We start from the raw sequence: 18,512 nt of genomic DNA, 5'->3' as shown, positions 1-18,512 counted from the left end.
TTTTAGTACTGCATTATCAGTACAGAGAATGGAAGAGAAAGTATTCACTTCTTGCTTCCAAAAATATCATACATCCCACTTCCTACCACAGGCAGCACAACATATTCATCAGTAAAATGTGATATTTTCAAAATTTAAGTTTGTAATCTAGTAATGTGCATAAATGGCATCCACGTCATAAATTGTTTCAGGTCGAACATTTGAGCATCTTAAAATACAGTGCTAGCTTATGTTGTTAAGGCAAGAGAGCCTGTAGATCTTCTAATTATTTTTACAAATCTAGCTGTATTTTTTCCACAGTTTTGGAAGAAGCCTCACATAAAAATAAAATGTAATTCAGGACTCCAGGGAAAACACTGTGGCACTGCAGATTGATTTGACTTTTGCTGCTTTCACACAGCTGCTGACAACTGGGCTGCTCGTTGTTGGTTTTGTGCCATTGCTGGGTGCTTCTGCCTGCTTATTCTCACTTGCTTGGAACTAGGCAGCTACAACATAGCATTTGCCAGCAGTGTGAAATGAACATCGCGCACCCCTTGAAGTCTGGTGCACCAAGCACCTTTGGGTGGAACTGGCTGGCTTTTGTTGCTACATTTTCCTGTGGTTGTTCTGATTTTCATGAGAGCAAATACACTGGAAAACAATTTACTCCAAACTGGAGAAAAAAATGAAGAAAAAAAAGAAACAACAACAAAAAAAATACCAACAAGCACATTCAGATGTTTTGTCAATTTGAATGATAGTGCTATAAATGCAGAACTATTAAAATAGATCTAAAGAAGGCATGTAGTGACTTTGTGTAGAGAGAGTATGCATTTTTTGCTAGTTGCTAAAACCTTGCAGGCACATAGTCCTTTAGCCTCAAATCAGCCTGGGAAGATTTTACTTGCTTGAGGTAAGGGTTTCTTTTTTCCTTTTTTTTTTTTTTTTTTTGACATGAGAGTAAAATATCATTCGTTTTTTCATTATCATCAATCATTGTGGTAAAGTGTGGGTGAATAGATATTTCTGCCTGGGCTGATAAATTTCCATGACATTTTTTTGCTAGGCTGAGAGTACTAATAAATAAAAACTATTCCATTATGGCCAGATCTAACATTTATTTAGCAAAGTGTTCACTTTACTTAACTGTAGATGTGTATTGGTCTAATATTTTACCTCTTGTAATCCAATGCCAGGCTTGAGAGCAGTCACTGAAATTTACCACATATGCAGAGTTTGTTATGGTCAATACAGAAGCCACCAAAAGCAAAACCCAACTGTTTCAGCAAAGTTGCCATAGTATAGTGATACCTAACACCAGTGATTTATGGTATTGAGAATATACTACTGACTACTTTAATGTGAAAAAGTAATTTCATAAGTGAGTGAGCCAAATGGATCTACACCAAACCAAACCTTTACTATATGAGTCAAATTTTCCCTGGTTAAATTTAAGCACATATCTCCTTGAACCAAGGCCAATACCATTCCAACTTTGTGGCCAGCTGAGTCCTATTACAGACTTGACCACATGCAAATTCTTGGGGGTTTCCCTACATAATTTAACTTGAATGGACTGAAATATATGTTAATAAAAAAGAAGCCTTTTTATTGTTATTTTATTAACACGATTGCATTGAAAATATTAAAAATGAACTACAAGTGCTTTATGTGGACAAATACCAATGGCTAATGGAAAAAAAATTATTAGTATAAAACACTAATAAAATAGTACTTATATGCTGTCTTTGCAAATTTTTACCTATATAGCACATGACAGTTTTGATGGTCATGCATTACTTAAATCCTCTATATGTTCTCTGTATTTAAACAGTTATTTGTATATACTATATGCATTATTTATAGAACTAATAGGTGTCTTTTACAGTAGTCAGATCTTTCAAAAAATAATGATCATTTTTTCAAGTCAGTGACCAGAATGTTTTCCAGCTTTTTGGTTGCCTCATAGAAGAGAATGCTGTTTATGAAGTACAAACAGGTTCTGGCAGCGTTCAGATTTTTTTTCCCATGATGGTATCATCAATAGTAGGCAGAAAATTATTTAGAAATTGAACATGGTAGCACAGGTTTCTATGGTGCATGCTCTCAAGCCTTAGTCTGGCAAACTTCATAGTCTGAAAGGGGCTCTGAACTTTCACAGAAATTCATTGAAGCCAGTTTGTACCTGTGCAATGAAACAGCTTGCACATAACTTGGCCACAAAGCACAAGAATGTACTATGTCTCTTATACCTTTGTGTTCCTGTTTTCGCTTGGACTCTGAACAGGTGTGGGCATTTGTGTGTACTGCAAGGTCAGGAAGAATAAAAATGTCAAGCAGTTTTATAGGAACAGTTTAAAAGTGGTGATATAATGGCATTTTAAATACCCTTTTGTTGCATTTTCCTGTATAATGCTTTGTATATGATCAGATGTACTTCATTAAATCACCTCTTGACAGTGAGGAGAATGGAAGAGATGAGATAATGTAGTGTATTATTGTATTCTGATATAGTTCTAAGCTTTGAAATGATCAGTGCAGTGTTTTAAAATGGGGATGATACTCTCTTATATCTAGCATGATTCTGCTTTGGGCATATTTTAGATGAGAGATCTGTCTTGCTGGGCTCTTTAATTACAGAAAATCACTATTTCACAGTTTTCCAAATGCTCTGTCTTGCTTAACATATTAAGCAAAAGGAACAAACCCAGAGAATGGGAAGAAGGTTATGATGTTAATATCTACCCCGATCAAAGAAGTTAATTACTTGAATGAGTCTTCTTCCAAAAGTTTAGATTTTTCTCAAATAGACTTATTCTCCCATAGCACTGAAACAAGATGTGTGTCAAAGAGAGAATTTCTTCCATAATTGCGTATGAAAAGTATCAAAAGATATAAGCGTACTGATGCTAGATTCACGTATCCTTAAAAAATGCTCCTTGTCTTTATGCAAATGAACATACAAATACACTAAAGGTTGAATGCATAAGAAATAACTGCAGAATACAGAAATAATTACAGAAGTATCAAAAAATCAAGAAGCAGAATTGCATTTATATGAAAAAAAGTCTGATTTTACATTAAACTGTCAAAAACACATGGCACAGAGGAATGATAAAATATTGTAAAATATACAAAATTAAAAGTAGAAAATATATGAAATATATTTTAAAATGCATACACTATGCATTGATTACTGTAGTAAGTCAAGGAATCTAAATTCAATGAAATTCTTATCTTTTATTGTGAGGGAACAGCATAGATAATTTTACTAAACAAAACATGCAGTCAAAATAAGATGCATTGAACGTATAAGCCAGCAGCAGCATTAAATGTGGGCCAAAGAACTGTCAGGGGTTTCCAAATGATTCTTTCATGGAAGTACTTCTGATTGCTTAGTTTTTAATACATTTAAAAATAAGTTACATAACTTATTTTTCTAGTGCCAGGAACTTTTCAAATAGAACCAATGCAAAAGCATTATTGAGCTGCTGGAAATTTTAAATAATTCTTTGTAAATGCCCTAGGTTAATTTAGATCTCTGAAAACACATTAGGAAATTAGGCTGTAATGTGAGCTAATTCAAATTTTAATTTGGCAAAAAGAACGATCCAGCCACATAGTTAATGTAAATAGAAGCATAACACAGAGAAATTAATGAGATTTCCTTTCATTGAATCTTAAAGGAGGCAGATAATTAGCTTCTTTTGTTATTATTGCAGGAGAACGTGATATTGTCTTCGAGGTGTAAAGTAAATGCTGCTTGCAAAATGATTTGTTCATTTGTCTTTTCCTAATAGTTATTTACATTAAACTCTTGTAGGATGAAGCAGCCCAGCCACTGAATCTTTCAGCACGACCCAAGACAGCTGAACCTGTCAAATCCCCGACATCTCCAACACAGAATCTCTTCCCAGCTAGCAAAAGCAGTCCAGTGACAGTGACGAACAAGAGCGGCATCCCCAGCCCCCTTGCTGGATCTCTGGGAAGAGGATCCTCTTTAGGTAACTATTCTGTCCTTGGAAAAGGAGAAAACTGGCAGGTTTTCTGTGTAAAATGTCAGCTTGAACACACTTACATCTGAATTAAATATATAGTTGGATCTACATTTCTGTTTAAAATGGAGAGAAAAAATGCAGGAAAGATTTTCAACTAACTCTTGAATGCCAGGGGTTTATAAGAGTAAACAAAATGATACAGCAGTGATATGCATCTGTAGGAAATACAGCAAATAAATATTTAACATATACATGCAAATATATACACATAATAGATGTGCATATGTGAAAAACATCAAAAAGGTGTTTATATTGATATCTTCCACAAAGACATCAAATGGATGTATACATTCAGGGTTAACTTTCGAATTTTGGTCTCTGGATTAAATGGACAAAAAGAAAAAAAAGCTTTGCATGCATATAGAGCCTGATTAGATACTAGACATAGAGACATGATGGCTCATGTGATGAGTTAAATCCAGTGCAACAGTATATAATACTTCAAATAAGTAAGTTTTCTGTCACTCCTTGAGCCAAGGTATGTCCATGGTTCACGATGATTCAGAAGTCAGGCAGGAAGGTAACTCCAAATGTGGTTTTCAGCTGTTTAGCCCAAATATATGATCAGTTTTACCCAGAACAACATTCTGAAAGAAAAATAATTCTCTGTATCCTGGGTATTAAGTTCATTTTACCTAGACAATCTACTGAATAAATTGTTTATTTTTTTTAACAAAGACAAAATGTCTTCAGCCCAGCCAGTGTAGTTTATTATCTGTTCATTTTATTGTTTGTTCAAGTTTTTATTATTTGTTCATATATCTGACAAGATTCTGTTAATGCATATGGTTGCAAATAAGGAATTTTTTTACCCATGTTAATGATTCTTTAATTAAGAGATAAAGTTTATTAAGTAATGAAACAAAATCGATCTGAAAACTGGATATGAAAACTATCTTAACTAATCAAGAAACAGAATCAAGAGCTGTAAAATTTAGATTACCAGGCCTAAAGATCAGATAGTAGATTTTAACCACGACTAAATACAAACCACTTCCTCACAATCTGTAGTTCAAGTGTACTTGTAAAATATATAGAAACACTTGTGAATAATGAACAGATATGTTAAATACATACAATAAATATAAAATTATGATTAAATATATAAAAATTATGATTTGTTCCAGTCTCAAAAGACTTATACCAATATGAACTTGCAGACTATTCTAGAGAAATGGATAGAGAAGATATGCCTAGGGTGTGAGTATTTTTCCTGTAAGTCATAAAAACGTTTCCCCTTGATCCAGAAGTAAAGCCACAGAAGTATTGTCAAAAATCAACAAACAACGTGGGATCTTTTGTTCTGTTTTATGATAAATTTAGGTGGAGTCTAAATCTCATTAAGTCACAGTTCCATTGCATTCATTCCCATCTAGACCACTGTATTATATCAACTTTTTGTTTCCCAGGATGAAGTGTAAGAAGCATGTAATCTTAATGTTTTTCATTTTAAAAGAATTCAGGGTCTTTTGAGGTTGAAATTTATTATATTTTAATTACTTCATTTTATTTATATTCTCTGTATATTTTACTTAAATATTGTATATTTACTGATTTGTTATAGTGGAGTGTTAGTAAGTACACAAATACCACAAATTCAGAGCTTTGATAAAGGACATCAACTTAACAGTCAGATACACAGACCATGCACAAACTTTGCTCAAAGTTTTTTATGTTGAATGTATATACACAAATCTTATCCATGTGCTGCATGAAGGATACTCCCATGAAGGAACCAGTGGTCTAGTCAAAGTTTTGCCACAGCACCACAAAACAACCAGTCACCAAATAATTGCTGTCTTTTGGTCTAAAATCAGAAAGTGTATCTGGAGTACTCATCTTTACCTCTCAAATGCATTTTAAAATGCAACAGAACTGTTTTGTGTGAGTTTGATGCATGTTTAAAAATTTCCCTTTCTGTCCCCAGAGAAACAGAAAGAAAAACATATTTTCTCTACCAATTTAGAGCTTTATAGTCAAGTTAAGGTAATAATAGATTCTGTCTGCCACAATAACTAGGGGTGCTCTTTCAGAAGTTGAAAGCTAAATATGTGGAGTGAAGGCTCTGTCTTGATAAAAGATATTCTAAATATCTAAATTCTTGATTTCTAAAAATTGACATAGACTTTCATGTCCAACTAAAGATTTCTTTCTTCTTCTTTGTTCATTTTGTTAATTGTTATTAATACCTCAAAGGCTTCCCACTTAACCTTCAGATAATTGTTGGGTTTAACAGAGAGTCTGTGGGTATACTCAGATACTTACATATACATATCAGGCTACACCAAGACTTCAGTGGCTGTATTTATAATACAACAAAAGAGGAGCACAGGCTTATCAGTCAATTCTATAGATTAATTCAGCCTTCAAACAGACAGCAACTGCCACTCCTCCTCCTTTTGCAGATGTTAGTTGGTTGGAGTTTTTAACAGGATGAGAACTGAGTAATTACACTGGATTCTAATTTTAATGATTACCTAAATAAAGTGTGTTCTATGTTTATAGATATCCTTTCCAGTCTTAATTCACCTGCCCTATTTGGGGACCAGGACACAGTAATGAAAGCCATTCAGGAGGCTCGAAAAATGAGAGAGCAGATCCAAAGGGAACAGCAGCAGCAACAGCAGCCTCATGGTGTTGATGGAAAATTGCCCTCCATGAATAACATGGGTCTAAACAACTGCAGGAATGAGAAGGTAATGTCTGCCATTGCCACACAGTCTGTCATTCATTGTTTTCCCTGCAAATAGCTTCTTATTTTTATATAAAATTTCTTTTTACAGCCTTTAGCCATCTCTGATTCGTGTTAAATGCAGCTTGTCACTTCACAGTGCTGTGCTACAAACTTTCTGTGTTTACAAAACAGCATTCAAAAAAACAATCCTATGCACTACATGTGATTAATCTGTAAGCATGAATATAACAATGTGGAAAATGAATTAGTTGAAGCTACTATTGTTTGTGGTCATTACATTTTGAGTTGTGCTTTTGAGAATGATTGGATTGATAAGTATGACAGAAAGACAAGTTACATACTAGCATGGTGGAGTATCACAATGTTCTTGAACGTATCTGAGTATGCTTAAATCTGTGACTCAGATTCAACAAAGAATCTAAGCTCAAAACAGTGCTTTTGGCTCTTGGTTTCAGTAGGAAATTAGAAATCCACATTCTTTGTTGAATCTTGACTTAGTTTCCAAATAGTAAAGTGAATTGGGGAACTGTAATAAAATAGAGAAAGTGGAGAGAGAGAATGTCCAGCATTGGACTGAGCAGGACAACATTCAGTTTACCAGACAGCAACCTGGAATCATACCCCAAAGGTGAGGAACAGTTTCTGTGATGCATATTAAGGACCACTCAGAGGGCAAAGAACTCCTTTGTAAAATTGTTTGCATCTGTGTTGTCCTGCTCTGTGGCCTTTCCAAAGCCTACAAGTTTTGCTCCAGGAACAGGTCTCCGTGTGTATAATAAAGCCAGTAAACACTGAATTAGGTAACTGGCTGAGCTATAAGGCAGCCTTTTTGGTGAAGAATGCTACTCTGTTAGCTTCCTTAGCGGTGGCTTATGCTGCAAAAAATACAGCATATATGATTTTACACCACTGACACAAAGTCAGTTATATATCACAAGACTTGCTCTACATTTCAGTTAACTAGGAAGGAGTCCCAGGAATATCCCTGTAATCATTATGGCATTGGACAAATTGGAACTGTTATGATTCAATTTGGTAAAGAACAGAAACTGACACATTCATTAGCCTACAAAGCACCTAGTGTTTCAGAGTATTTCCTGGAGAAAAGAAAAATAATTCATTAATGAAAATTCTGTGATATTCTGTATTTTAGAGCATAGGTTCTATATACTTTGGGGAGTATAGGGGGAGATTATATTATACTCCAAAGAGTAACAGGAATTTTTTATCTAGGCTGAGTATAAGATTCAGTAGAATATTATTTATAACTTAAACCATGAATTTGATGATATGATCTTTTCTCAACTCACAAGGGAATACTTAGTGAGTAAGCAGACTGTAGGAAGGCACAGAAAGGAAAGGAAATGTAAACAGAGCTGTCAAATAGTGATGCATACCTTTTAATCTACATTTTATATTTTTGCTTGATTCTTGATTCTTTACAGCACTTAAAGCAAGAGGAAAGGGTTGGTGTCTATTAAAACAATTTGTTAAACAATTACTACACAGGATTAAAATGATTTTACAGGACAAATTCAGAGATTAATAGATTTTTATTTCTACTAGTGTTAGTTTAAGTGTCAACATTTAAAACCTCATTTAATACAGGTTCATACTATGAAAAACAGAGGAATTAATAACTGATTAAGTAGGCCATATTCAGACAAAACTTTCAATGTAAAGTCAGTGTTTGTCTTAACTAACTGAGATGTAGGGTAGTAAAGTTGAAGTTATAAAATAAATGTCATGCCTATGATTAGTATTAAGAGTTTATAAAATAATGCTAATTTTAAAATGTATTTTATGAGTTTCAGTTGCTTGACATTTAAAAATATCTAAGACACTATAAGGGCTATTAAAAGAATTCTTAACATTTGATTTGAATTTGAAAAGTATAAAAATGGCATCCGCTTACTTATCAGGCCTGTTCCCTGAGTTTTTTCAGTACCATGTTTACTTCTTGTATTGGATACAGTAAATTTTTATCTTTCCTTTCATGTTTTAAAGAAAGGGAAATAAATGGTTCAGTGAATAAGCTGGAATTTCTTTTTTTTGTGCAGGTTACTAGCGATACACAATTCCTGATACACATGTAGGAACAATACAGATGGATGTACAGGTTCTAGGTTGTGGTTATACATCACACAATATGAGGAAAAAAAATTTAATTTACTTGCCAGTTTGGCAGAGTTTATTGGAAGTCTTAAAAATATATAAAAAACATTGTTCTCAAATGCTGTCTTTTGTCTGGAGGCTTCTCGTGGCAGCGTTTGAAACTTTTAAACTCTGAGAAGAAACAGCAGCAAGGAAATTTGTTGTTAAATCTCTAAACCCCTTTATATAATCCTGCTAGCTTTGTTTACTGTAGCATGTACTATAGAAGGAATCGTTAAAGCAGGAAAAAGTTATAGTATGTACTCTGATTTTACCTTTGGTATACTAGTTTGTTATCCTTGCTCTGAAAATGCAAGAACAGCAGGGTTTGCAAAAGAATGGGATATAAATTAGTCGTTTTCAATGCTGATATGTCCTGACTCACTATCTTAAAGAAAATAGAAGAGTTAAGTCAGAGTCATGAATACTAAGGGAATATATTTATATTTTATAGCACGTATAAAATACATTAAAAACAGAGGCATCCTTTGCACAAATAGAATTTTAGAACACTCATTTTACTCCTTTTACCCTTTGCCTTTCAATTTTTACATTATGGTGTATTTCTTTTGCTTTAAAATTGGTGGCTAGGATGATCAAAATGGGGGGAGGGAATGATAGATCACTTCAGTAAAAAAACATAATTTTGAAATAATTGCATGCAAAGAATATAGTGTATAGTTTGTCATAATCCCATTGAGGCTTTGATAGCATAGTTGCTATTCTGGACTAGTTTCTTTTGAAGAATCAGGACACTATGTTTTCAGGACCAAATTTTCAGAAATGGGCTTCAGGTAATTAGACTCGTATAAATAAGTAGCTAGAAGCTGGCACCAGAAAAAGATGACAAATTAATTGCCTGCAGATGGTTTAAAAAAGCTGTTGAGTTTTGGTCAGTTACTGGTCTTCAAGTTCAGATAGCCGGTAATAGTTTGTTGTGCAAATGATTGCCATTATAAAATTATGTACATAGATTCAAAGCCTGGGCTTAGGCCTTTTTGAAAATGTGTCATTTAAATCTCAGAAAGCTTTGTATTTCGTTAGAGACACAGAACTGAAAATTGCCTGTGTTCATGTTCTGCTGTTCAAAAAAATCTACAAAGCTTTAAAAGTGCTCACAGAGATTCACTCATCAGAAAGCGCAAAACAAAAACACGAAGCACTGGCACAGTCATGCTTTACCATTTGCAAAAACATTAAGGTTAGGCTACTCTTCAGAGATGATACTATTCAAAGGACATCTACAATTACAGGGTTATTTCAGTTTGTGTATGCAAGGCAAAAAGTCATTACAGCAGAGCTGACTTTTTCTGCTTTACCTGGCGCGTGTCAGATGCAGGCTGACTGAGGAAAAGGCTTCACAGAGTAAAGAGAAATACTAAGAAGGGGGAGAGAATTAGGAAAATCCAGAAGATTTTCCAGGCTACAAAGTTCTTTCAATTTGATATGAGCAAAAAGTAAAATTGTAAGAAAATTGGCTTCATTCAGAGGCTATGACTTTTTTTTCCAGTCAAGCCATGCTTACCTGCAACAAAAACGAGTGCATTAAAGTACTTAAAACAGAATTTGCATTACTAGAGCTACTTGTATTTATTTTAGTACTTTGAACTAGGATGAATGCCTAGAAGATTTTATTTAAGGCTCTAAATGAACCTGAAAATGGTACGTAATCTATAACATAACTGACATTATATTAAAAGGACCAGATCTTGCGATCTTGCTGCCTTATTTATTTTTTTTTTTGTGCCTAAGCATGAAAACAGTGACAAAAAAACTTCAGAAAATCTTTGTAGAAAAAATATAGGCAAATATGCATTAATCTTCATTGGAGAAAAATATATGAAGTCAGGATATAGCATATACCCACTAAATATATGCATTTCTGGACATGGTTCTGGGCAACCTGCTCCAGGTGGCCATGCTTGAGCAGGGGGCAGTGGGCCAGGTTGCCTGCAGAGGTCCTTTCCAAGCTAAACCATTTTGTGAAATAATCACAACATATCTGCTAGACCCAGGGCTACCCCCACCTCCCCATTTTCTTACATAGAAAGAAAATTATTTGAGATTTGAGAGGAAGCAGAATGTAGTATAACATTTCTATGTTTATATTCCGTTCTCATCCTTTCGTAGATTTTTAGAGAACTGTGTATTTGCAGTAGGAAACCAGAATTGGACCCCAAAATAAATGACGAGTCACCACCTGCTTCCTGGGAATTATTGTACTGTAGTACCCCTTATAATGAGCCTTTTATTCCTTTCTTATCTCTAAATAAATGTTTTACAATTTGAATCCACATCATTTATCCTAATATAGACCACTGTTTGTATGCAAAATGTGTACATTCTTAAAAACATATATTATTTACCCTTGGAGATGTTACAGTCTATTGATCAAATCCATATTTAGGCACTTGGATTTGACTTGATAAGCCATAATGACTCCTTTGGAGGTGTTACGGTCTGCTGTATTTAGGGACTGTTAAATATGTGGATTACTGACACAATAGAGTGTAACAACTCCTCTGGAGCTGTTACGCTTCATCATTTATATGAAGCCACTGCACATGTGTGCAAACTATGCCTGATAAAACACTTTGGGAAGTCTTTGTAGAAAAAGTTACTAGTCATACATAATCTCCTTTTCACTGCCCGCACCCCTGCGATGACTCCATCGTTGTATTGCATTCTTGTAAATGCAAGCAGTACTGGATTACATTGCTGACTGTTTGTTTTGTTTTGTTTTGTTTTTCCAGCTTTTTTCTGTCTGTATATTCAAAACTGTAGACAGAATAACTGCAGAGGCAGGAGTCACAGTACTTTTTCTGCAGCTGCAGGGTGTTTCTCAGAGAATCACAAAGAGAAGTACCTCGTAGTGGCATCCTTGTTACTAGTCATTTCTGAAATAACTACAAAAACAAAACAAAAAAACACAAAACAACAGAAAAAAACACATTTAAGAAAATACACTTTCAGAGTATCTTACGTTTGATTATCTTTTCTTTTTATCAAACACACTGATGACCACCCTTAAATTGAGAACATGAATAAATTAGTTATAAGGGTCATGTGGATTTTTATAAATCTTTATGAATAATTGGTTTAGATTTGTAGCAAGTGATTCATTCTCTTTTGCTTTTAACTTTTAAGAAAAACTTTTTTTCCCCTTTAGTTTCGTATATAAGAACCTTTATTTGCAGCTGGCAAATAAGAAGTCATTGCTTATATTTCATAGTACTGGGAGACATAACTGAAGCTGTAAGCATTTTCAGTTGGATTCTTGTTTCTGTGGGTTAAATCTTAATTCTACTTGTAATTAAAGGGCAAATACCTTAGTCAGGCAAAAAAAAAAAAAAGAATAGTAGTGTCAATAACAAATGACTAGCTTTAAAAAGTTGCTACTTTTTTATGGTATTGTCTCAAGAATCATACCAAGTTCTGTTCTTGGAACTCCACAACTTAAAGAAGGTCCTGCCCCATATAGCTCACACTTAGGTATATTATAATGTAAGTTTAAATGTATATTTTTAAATTCTGTAATAGAAAATCTGGAACAGTATAGAGAGAAAAAATAAAGACACTGTTTTCTTTAACTCAGTGAGAATGTATTTCATCTGTCTAATGAAGAATCTGATTTCCACAAAGAGACACTGCAACTGGGAAACTGTTTTGCTGAATACAGCATTCTGCTCAGGCAACAAACCTTCACCTGTGGAGTTTCTGAGACGTAGAAGGAGGCATCCCCTTTACAGTCCCATAATTTTAATACAGATAAATTACTTGTCTAAATTAGATGCTCCAGAACAGGGAGAACTTTCAAATACAAATCCCAGCAGTCCTCGTTCTTACCAACATCCCTTATACATTACTGTGAATTTGTCCTGTTTAGTAATCTAATTGTGGCCGTAAATAATATATGTAAGCAAAGATTTTTTTAATACTAGGTGTTCAAAGTTAACTTCCTAAAGCCATATTTGGACACTGGTATTTTATTATAAAAAATCTTCATTAAAAAAAAAGTTCTAAAGTTTTTTGAAAGTGCAATAATTTTGCAATTTCCTTCTTTGGCTTAACACTTATCCTTGCCACATGAAAAATCTTCCTTTATTTTATATTAACTATAATGCTTCCTTAATAATTTTGAAAGCAAAGTAGTTACTCAAGTGAAATTTTTCTGAAATAGCAGTAACGTAGGAGCCAAACTTCCACAGAGCTAGCTCTGAAAATTTTACCTCAATGCAGGGAAGCAGATTTGTTAGTGTCTATACAGTTACCATCTATTTTCAGTGAAATTCAGTAGTTTTGTATCCTTCTACAGCACTTTTTCTGATTATTTGGGCAACTCAGAATTTCAACTGATGTAATACTGCCCCCTTTTATTAGAACTGGAAAAAATGCTGTTTATTTATGCTGTTGCTTCCAGTGTTTGAAATTATGTGACAAGATAAGATAAACCATGAAATCAGTATAACAAGGAAGGGGAGAAAAAAAAAAAAAAAGTAACAATTCCAAGCAACTTTTTTGCTGGGTGTATTGTCTGTTTTATGACTGGGCATCCTATGCAGCATGTTATGCCAGGGAAATCCCTTCTGTGTTTCTGAGTTCGGGGTGTTGATGGGTTTTGCTTTTATATGAATTTTATTATCATAACTGCTTGCATTGGTTTTCTAAATCAGTGCATTTTTAGGACAACAATAGGGCATAGTGTGCATTGCGTGTTTTTTTTTTTTTTTTAATTATTTTATAATTATTTATTCTAAGGCCTGATCAGGAATTAGATGCATCTTTGGATAGCTGGATGATTTTAAAATCCCTCAGACGTGGAGTAGTGTTGCAGTGAATTTATTTATACAATTAGAACTTTAAAATGTAATTCAAAATGAAATTTGAGGTAGAGCTTCTTGGGGGAAAAAAAAGGGGGGGAAGAAAAAAAAAAAAGCCCTAACCCCTGAGTCTCCAACTGTATCTTTTAAAGAGAAAAGTTTTCATTAAAAACAAACAAAGGGAAAAAAAACCTTACTTTTGATATAACCCTGAAGCCTTTACTATATCACTAGCTTTCACAGATATCACAGAAAATAAAATCAGGCTTAGAAATTTTACCTAACTTAAAGAAATGTTTTATCTGACTTTTCTGTGTTTAGTGAGGAAGGTGATGGAATTTGTAACTTCAGATGCACAGAGGGGTCAAGTACAGCCCTAACACTGGTACTCAGATTATAAGAGTTATGGGAGGAAAATGCCATTGCCAACATTAGCCTCTGTATAAGAACATAGCTCCATTATCAAGGCCAGGTTTATAATGGAAACCAGGTGTGAGAGGCTGTGGGTATGAAATCTTGTCAAGTCTGTTCCTCAAACTCGAAAGATAGAAATATTAAAGCTGCTCATGGAACGCTAACCTCCTGCCTGTACGTAACATTAGGATTCAGTCTTTAGCTGATTGCATAGCTATTACTCAGATACTCCTGTTTACACCTAACTATTCATACTTATGCCTACCAATATACTCACTGTTTGTTTGTTTTTTTTTCCCAGATTTATTTTGTATGCTATGTGTGGAAAGACATAAAAATAATGTATTTGAAATTTGCACATTAAAAATACATGTTCACTCAAACTGTGGAATTGACAATAAGAAGACAAAAAGAAGCAGTGTAAAATCTCTGGCATATATAGGTCATCTAAATTTACAGATAAGTTAGCTTTGGCATCAACTTACTGTGGATCCAGTTTTGCACCAATGGAAGGGGTTGTTGTGCAGACCTCTCTTTTTAAGCCTTTTGGTCAATTGCCTTACTTTACAAAATTGTCTTGATAAAGTAGGTAGCTTGTGCATTTGCATTCCAGTATATTAGATACACAGTTAAATGCTTAGTGCCCCAAATCATGTAGCAGCTGGTTAAAATAAAATCTAAATTATTTGTCTATTGATTAAATTATCAAAAATCAGTTAAGTAAAAAATGCAGTATTTGGAAAGTATAAATCACTGAAACTTTTTTGACCATAAATTAAAAAAAAAAAAAAAAAGTTTGGCCAGTTCAGTAGTGATGTAACATACAAAAGTAAGAAGTTAGAAGAAAATGCACCCAAAGGACCTCCATGAAACATTATTAATTAACTATATATATATAAACACTGTATGTTGAAGAAAGTCCCCATATTATCTGAAGTTTTCAAGTTTTTCATTGCTTCCAGGTCAATCACAAAAGCACTTGGAAATAAAGTACTGTTTTCAGGAAAGAAACCAGCACACTCTTTGGGAATTAGTTGCTAGTTTTGCCTTTGTATATCAACTACTGGAGTTTTTGCCACTACCTATGCTTAACAACATGCTTGTATGGTGGCTGAATACAACTGTGATGTTTTATTTCTGTTGTCAGGGCTACTTGAAGGATTGCCTAGCTGCATATTTTAGACCTCATTAATAATAATGATGATGATGATAATAACAATAACAAAAGGGGGGATTGGCCCATTTCTTCTATCTCTTTTCCAGCTCAGGAAAAAAATGCCAAATATCAATTGCATGGGGAATTTCCTGTGGAAAGGATAAAAACTTTGCCCTCTTTTGGTCTTTTCTCTTAAATATTGGAGCAGCAAAATATCCTAAAGGGACAGCATTTGATGAAAATGTGTCCTAGAGCTAAATGCTGAAAAATTTGCACAAAAAAAAATAGGGATAATTTTTCCAGGAGAACATGTGTTCTGCCATAAAGGAATAGTGTCTTTGTGATGGCTGTAACAGCATAATGGTTGTACCTTCTTATGTACAATCCATTTCTAAGCTACTCAAGGGACTTTGCAGATATATACTGAAATTTATCCCATGTTTTTATTATGCATCTCCACAAAACAATAAAAATAGGTTGAAAATTACTGTTCAAACATAAATTCTCCAGGACAGGAATATATTCATTGATTTAAATTGTGGGTCAGAATGGTAGCTGCACAATTCTGTCATATCACTTCTTCAATTGTCCTGAGAACTACAGAATATATTTGCATGTTATTTCACACTTAGATACAAGCACAGATATCCACAAAGTTACTACCATTTATTTCCAAGCTCTCTGTTCATTCCTGTAAGTAAATGTACAACACCAAATACATTGCCAGTATCACTCTTTTAACTGCAGTAGATTAAGTAAAACAAAGATAAATTGGGATTACTCTGACTGATATTCATCACTTTCTAAAATTAAAGATGTCTTCTGTTTCTCAGGTATCATTAGCCTGCATCAATAGGTACGATAAACTGAAATACACTCAGTGTTGTAGGATATTTACTCAGCTGCCTGTTTGTGGGATTATATGCTACTTTGTGTTGATTTAACTGTTTTGCTTCTAACAAAACAATAAGAATGCTAGCAGGTAAAATCTTCTTTCATCTCATGAAAAGAGTTGAGCAAGTAATACAAAACAGTATTTGCAAATGTTTGAGATCTCATTAATGGAGTTATGCCATGCTTGTTCCTTACTTTGTTTTCTTTTCACAAATACTCATGCAAACGGATTTTTACTTCTATGGTTGTATTTGCATGTGAACGTGGACATTTGTGCATGATTATAGACATTTGCTGTTTATGCCCAAATTGATAACCTCCCGTTAAAAAATAAAAAATAAAAAAAAAGGAGGTTTTGATTCATCTTCCACTCCAAACTCCATGTTGACCAAACGAGGATCACAGTATCAGGGAACATTTCCATCCCTGATACAGTGCTGATGCTATTTGTAGATCTCTACAGCAGCTCTGTAAACTTTGCAGCATTTAATCTAGAGAACCTACAGACTTTGCTTCTCTGTGCCTTACCACTGCCACCTTTTTCCAATGGATGGTATGCCAGAGGCATGTTCATCTTTTTTTCCTGTGGTGATGAAGATAATGGATGCCGGAATTGATAGATACGAGTAAAGGCTTTCTAGTACCTGGGAGGCCTCCTGGCTGAAGGAATTCCCAGTTGCTTTTTGCAGATAGTTTAAGGCAATATTGCAGTACTCACTATTGAGGCAGGCATCAAAAACAATATAATTTGTCGTACGTGACCAACTAGAGCATAAATCACAACCTGCAAACTATTGAGCGCTTAAGTGCGTAGTTCATGCATAACTCACAAGCTAGATTGTTTGAACACTTATAAGTTACTTATACATGTAGAATATAAATTGCTGATCCTCCAGTGGTGGTTTGGAAAAATAAGAAAGACTGTATTTGTTGAATAAATTGTTCCCTTCACATAGCTTGTCCATCTGTAGTCACATAACACTAACACCATAAACAGGTCTATCTCAATTGGAAATGCGTAACAGGGTAATAAATGATATTCAGCATCAGATTACTTGTACTAAAATCATGTTCAAGTCATAGTAAGCTGTTATAACACTACTTAAAACCTGAAGTATGCCTAACCCACAAGCTGAAATTGCCCAGCTTACATCCTGAAAATCTACAGACAACATTAATTTCTCAGTATTTCACTTTTATGCCTGTGGCCTCTAACATGTTGCAAATGCTTCTATAAGAAAGGCTGGAAAAACATATCAAATTTCTGTTCTCTTCCACTTGCTGACATTCATTAACTGAGGGAGAACATTGAGACAAGGTTTTGGAAAGATCTCCTTTTCACCTCCGCCCGTTCCAAAGCAATTTATTAAACAGCCAGTAAGAGAAGTGGACACTTGTGCTTTAATGTCAGGCCTGTGTTGATCACGTAGCTGTGCATGCTTTCACTGTTATCTTGACAAAGGCTTCTTGGGATAGCAGACAATGGATGCATTCTTATCACATTGCCATGCTCTTTGCATCCCTGAGTTAAATTGATAAGAGACAATGTCATTATATGACTGCTATTCAGGTGAACTATCTTTTATATACATATGGATTTTTGTTTACTGCATCCTATTTTTACATGCTCGTTCCCTTTCTAAAGTACAGGAACACTCTGCTGTATTTCAGATGCCAGTACAAATAGAGGCCATCACTGTGAGGATATGCATTAGAACTGTACACAAAGTACACTGACACTGACGTGTCACAAACTGTAAAACTTCTTGTTCTATCAAGGGTTCAGCAGGTTGCCAAAACATACTCAGTTGCCAGATCCTCACCAGAATCCTGTTCCTCGCCTGAAGCCAGTCAGTCTCTTTGAATAAATAAGATTAGGTTGTCTGGCTGCACTCTTCCTCCCAAGGGATTCCCCTTTATCAAGGGATTACCTGCATGCCCTTTTTTACATAACTCCTATATTTTATTCTTCAGTATCATGCTACAGATCGTGTCATATCATAGCTGCTAAACGCCTCATGGATGAAGTGCCTGTCAACTCTTTGTTTCCTTTCAGAAAATATAAGAAATGTGTTCTGGAAAGTTTTGCTCCCAATCTTTTTCAGCCAAGCTTTGTTTCTCTTTCTTTGCAAGGAAGGGGCTAATGAGTTAATATTCACAGTTGTAGACTGACAGTATATAGACCAGGACATCTATCAGTCCTCTGCACTGAGTGGCATACTCCAGCTACATAGGATTTTCATTCCATTCAGTGCAAAAGCCATCTGTAGTTAATCAGTATATACTCGCCACCAAGGACAGGCAAAAATAATGAACTGCAGTATGAGAAAATTGTAGTA

At 34.5% G+C, this 18,512-nt stretch overlaps 1 protein-coding gene across 29 annotated transcripts in view; it reads left to right on the top strand.

The window, feature by feature from the left end:
- Positions 1–18,512, top strand: part of SOX6 (SRY-box transcription factor 6) — a 415,066-nt gene that overhangs the window by 347,082 nt on the left and 49,472 nt on the right. For all 29 annotated transcript variants that reach the window (XM_066997629.1, XM_066997630.1, XM_066997638.1 and 26 more), the window contains 2 exons: positions 3,806–3,986; positions 6,546–6,736. In XM_066997629.1, the coding sequence (XP_066853730.1) occupies positions 3,806–3,986; positions 6,546–6,736 (372 nt within the window). The remainder of the gene's footprint in view (positions 1–3,805; positions 3,987–6,545; positions 6,737–18,512) is intronic.

Source organism: Anser cygnoides, chromosome 5, assembly GCF_040182565.1.
Source record: "Anser cygnoides isolate HZ-2024a breed goose chromosome 5, Taihu_goose_T2T_genome, whole genome shotgun sequence".
Taxonomy (NCBI): Eukaryota; Metazoa; Chordata; class Aves; order Anseriformes; family Anatidae; genus Anser; species Anser cygnoides.
This window is presented reverse-complemented; position numbering and strand designations above follow the sequence as displayed.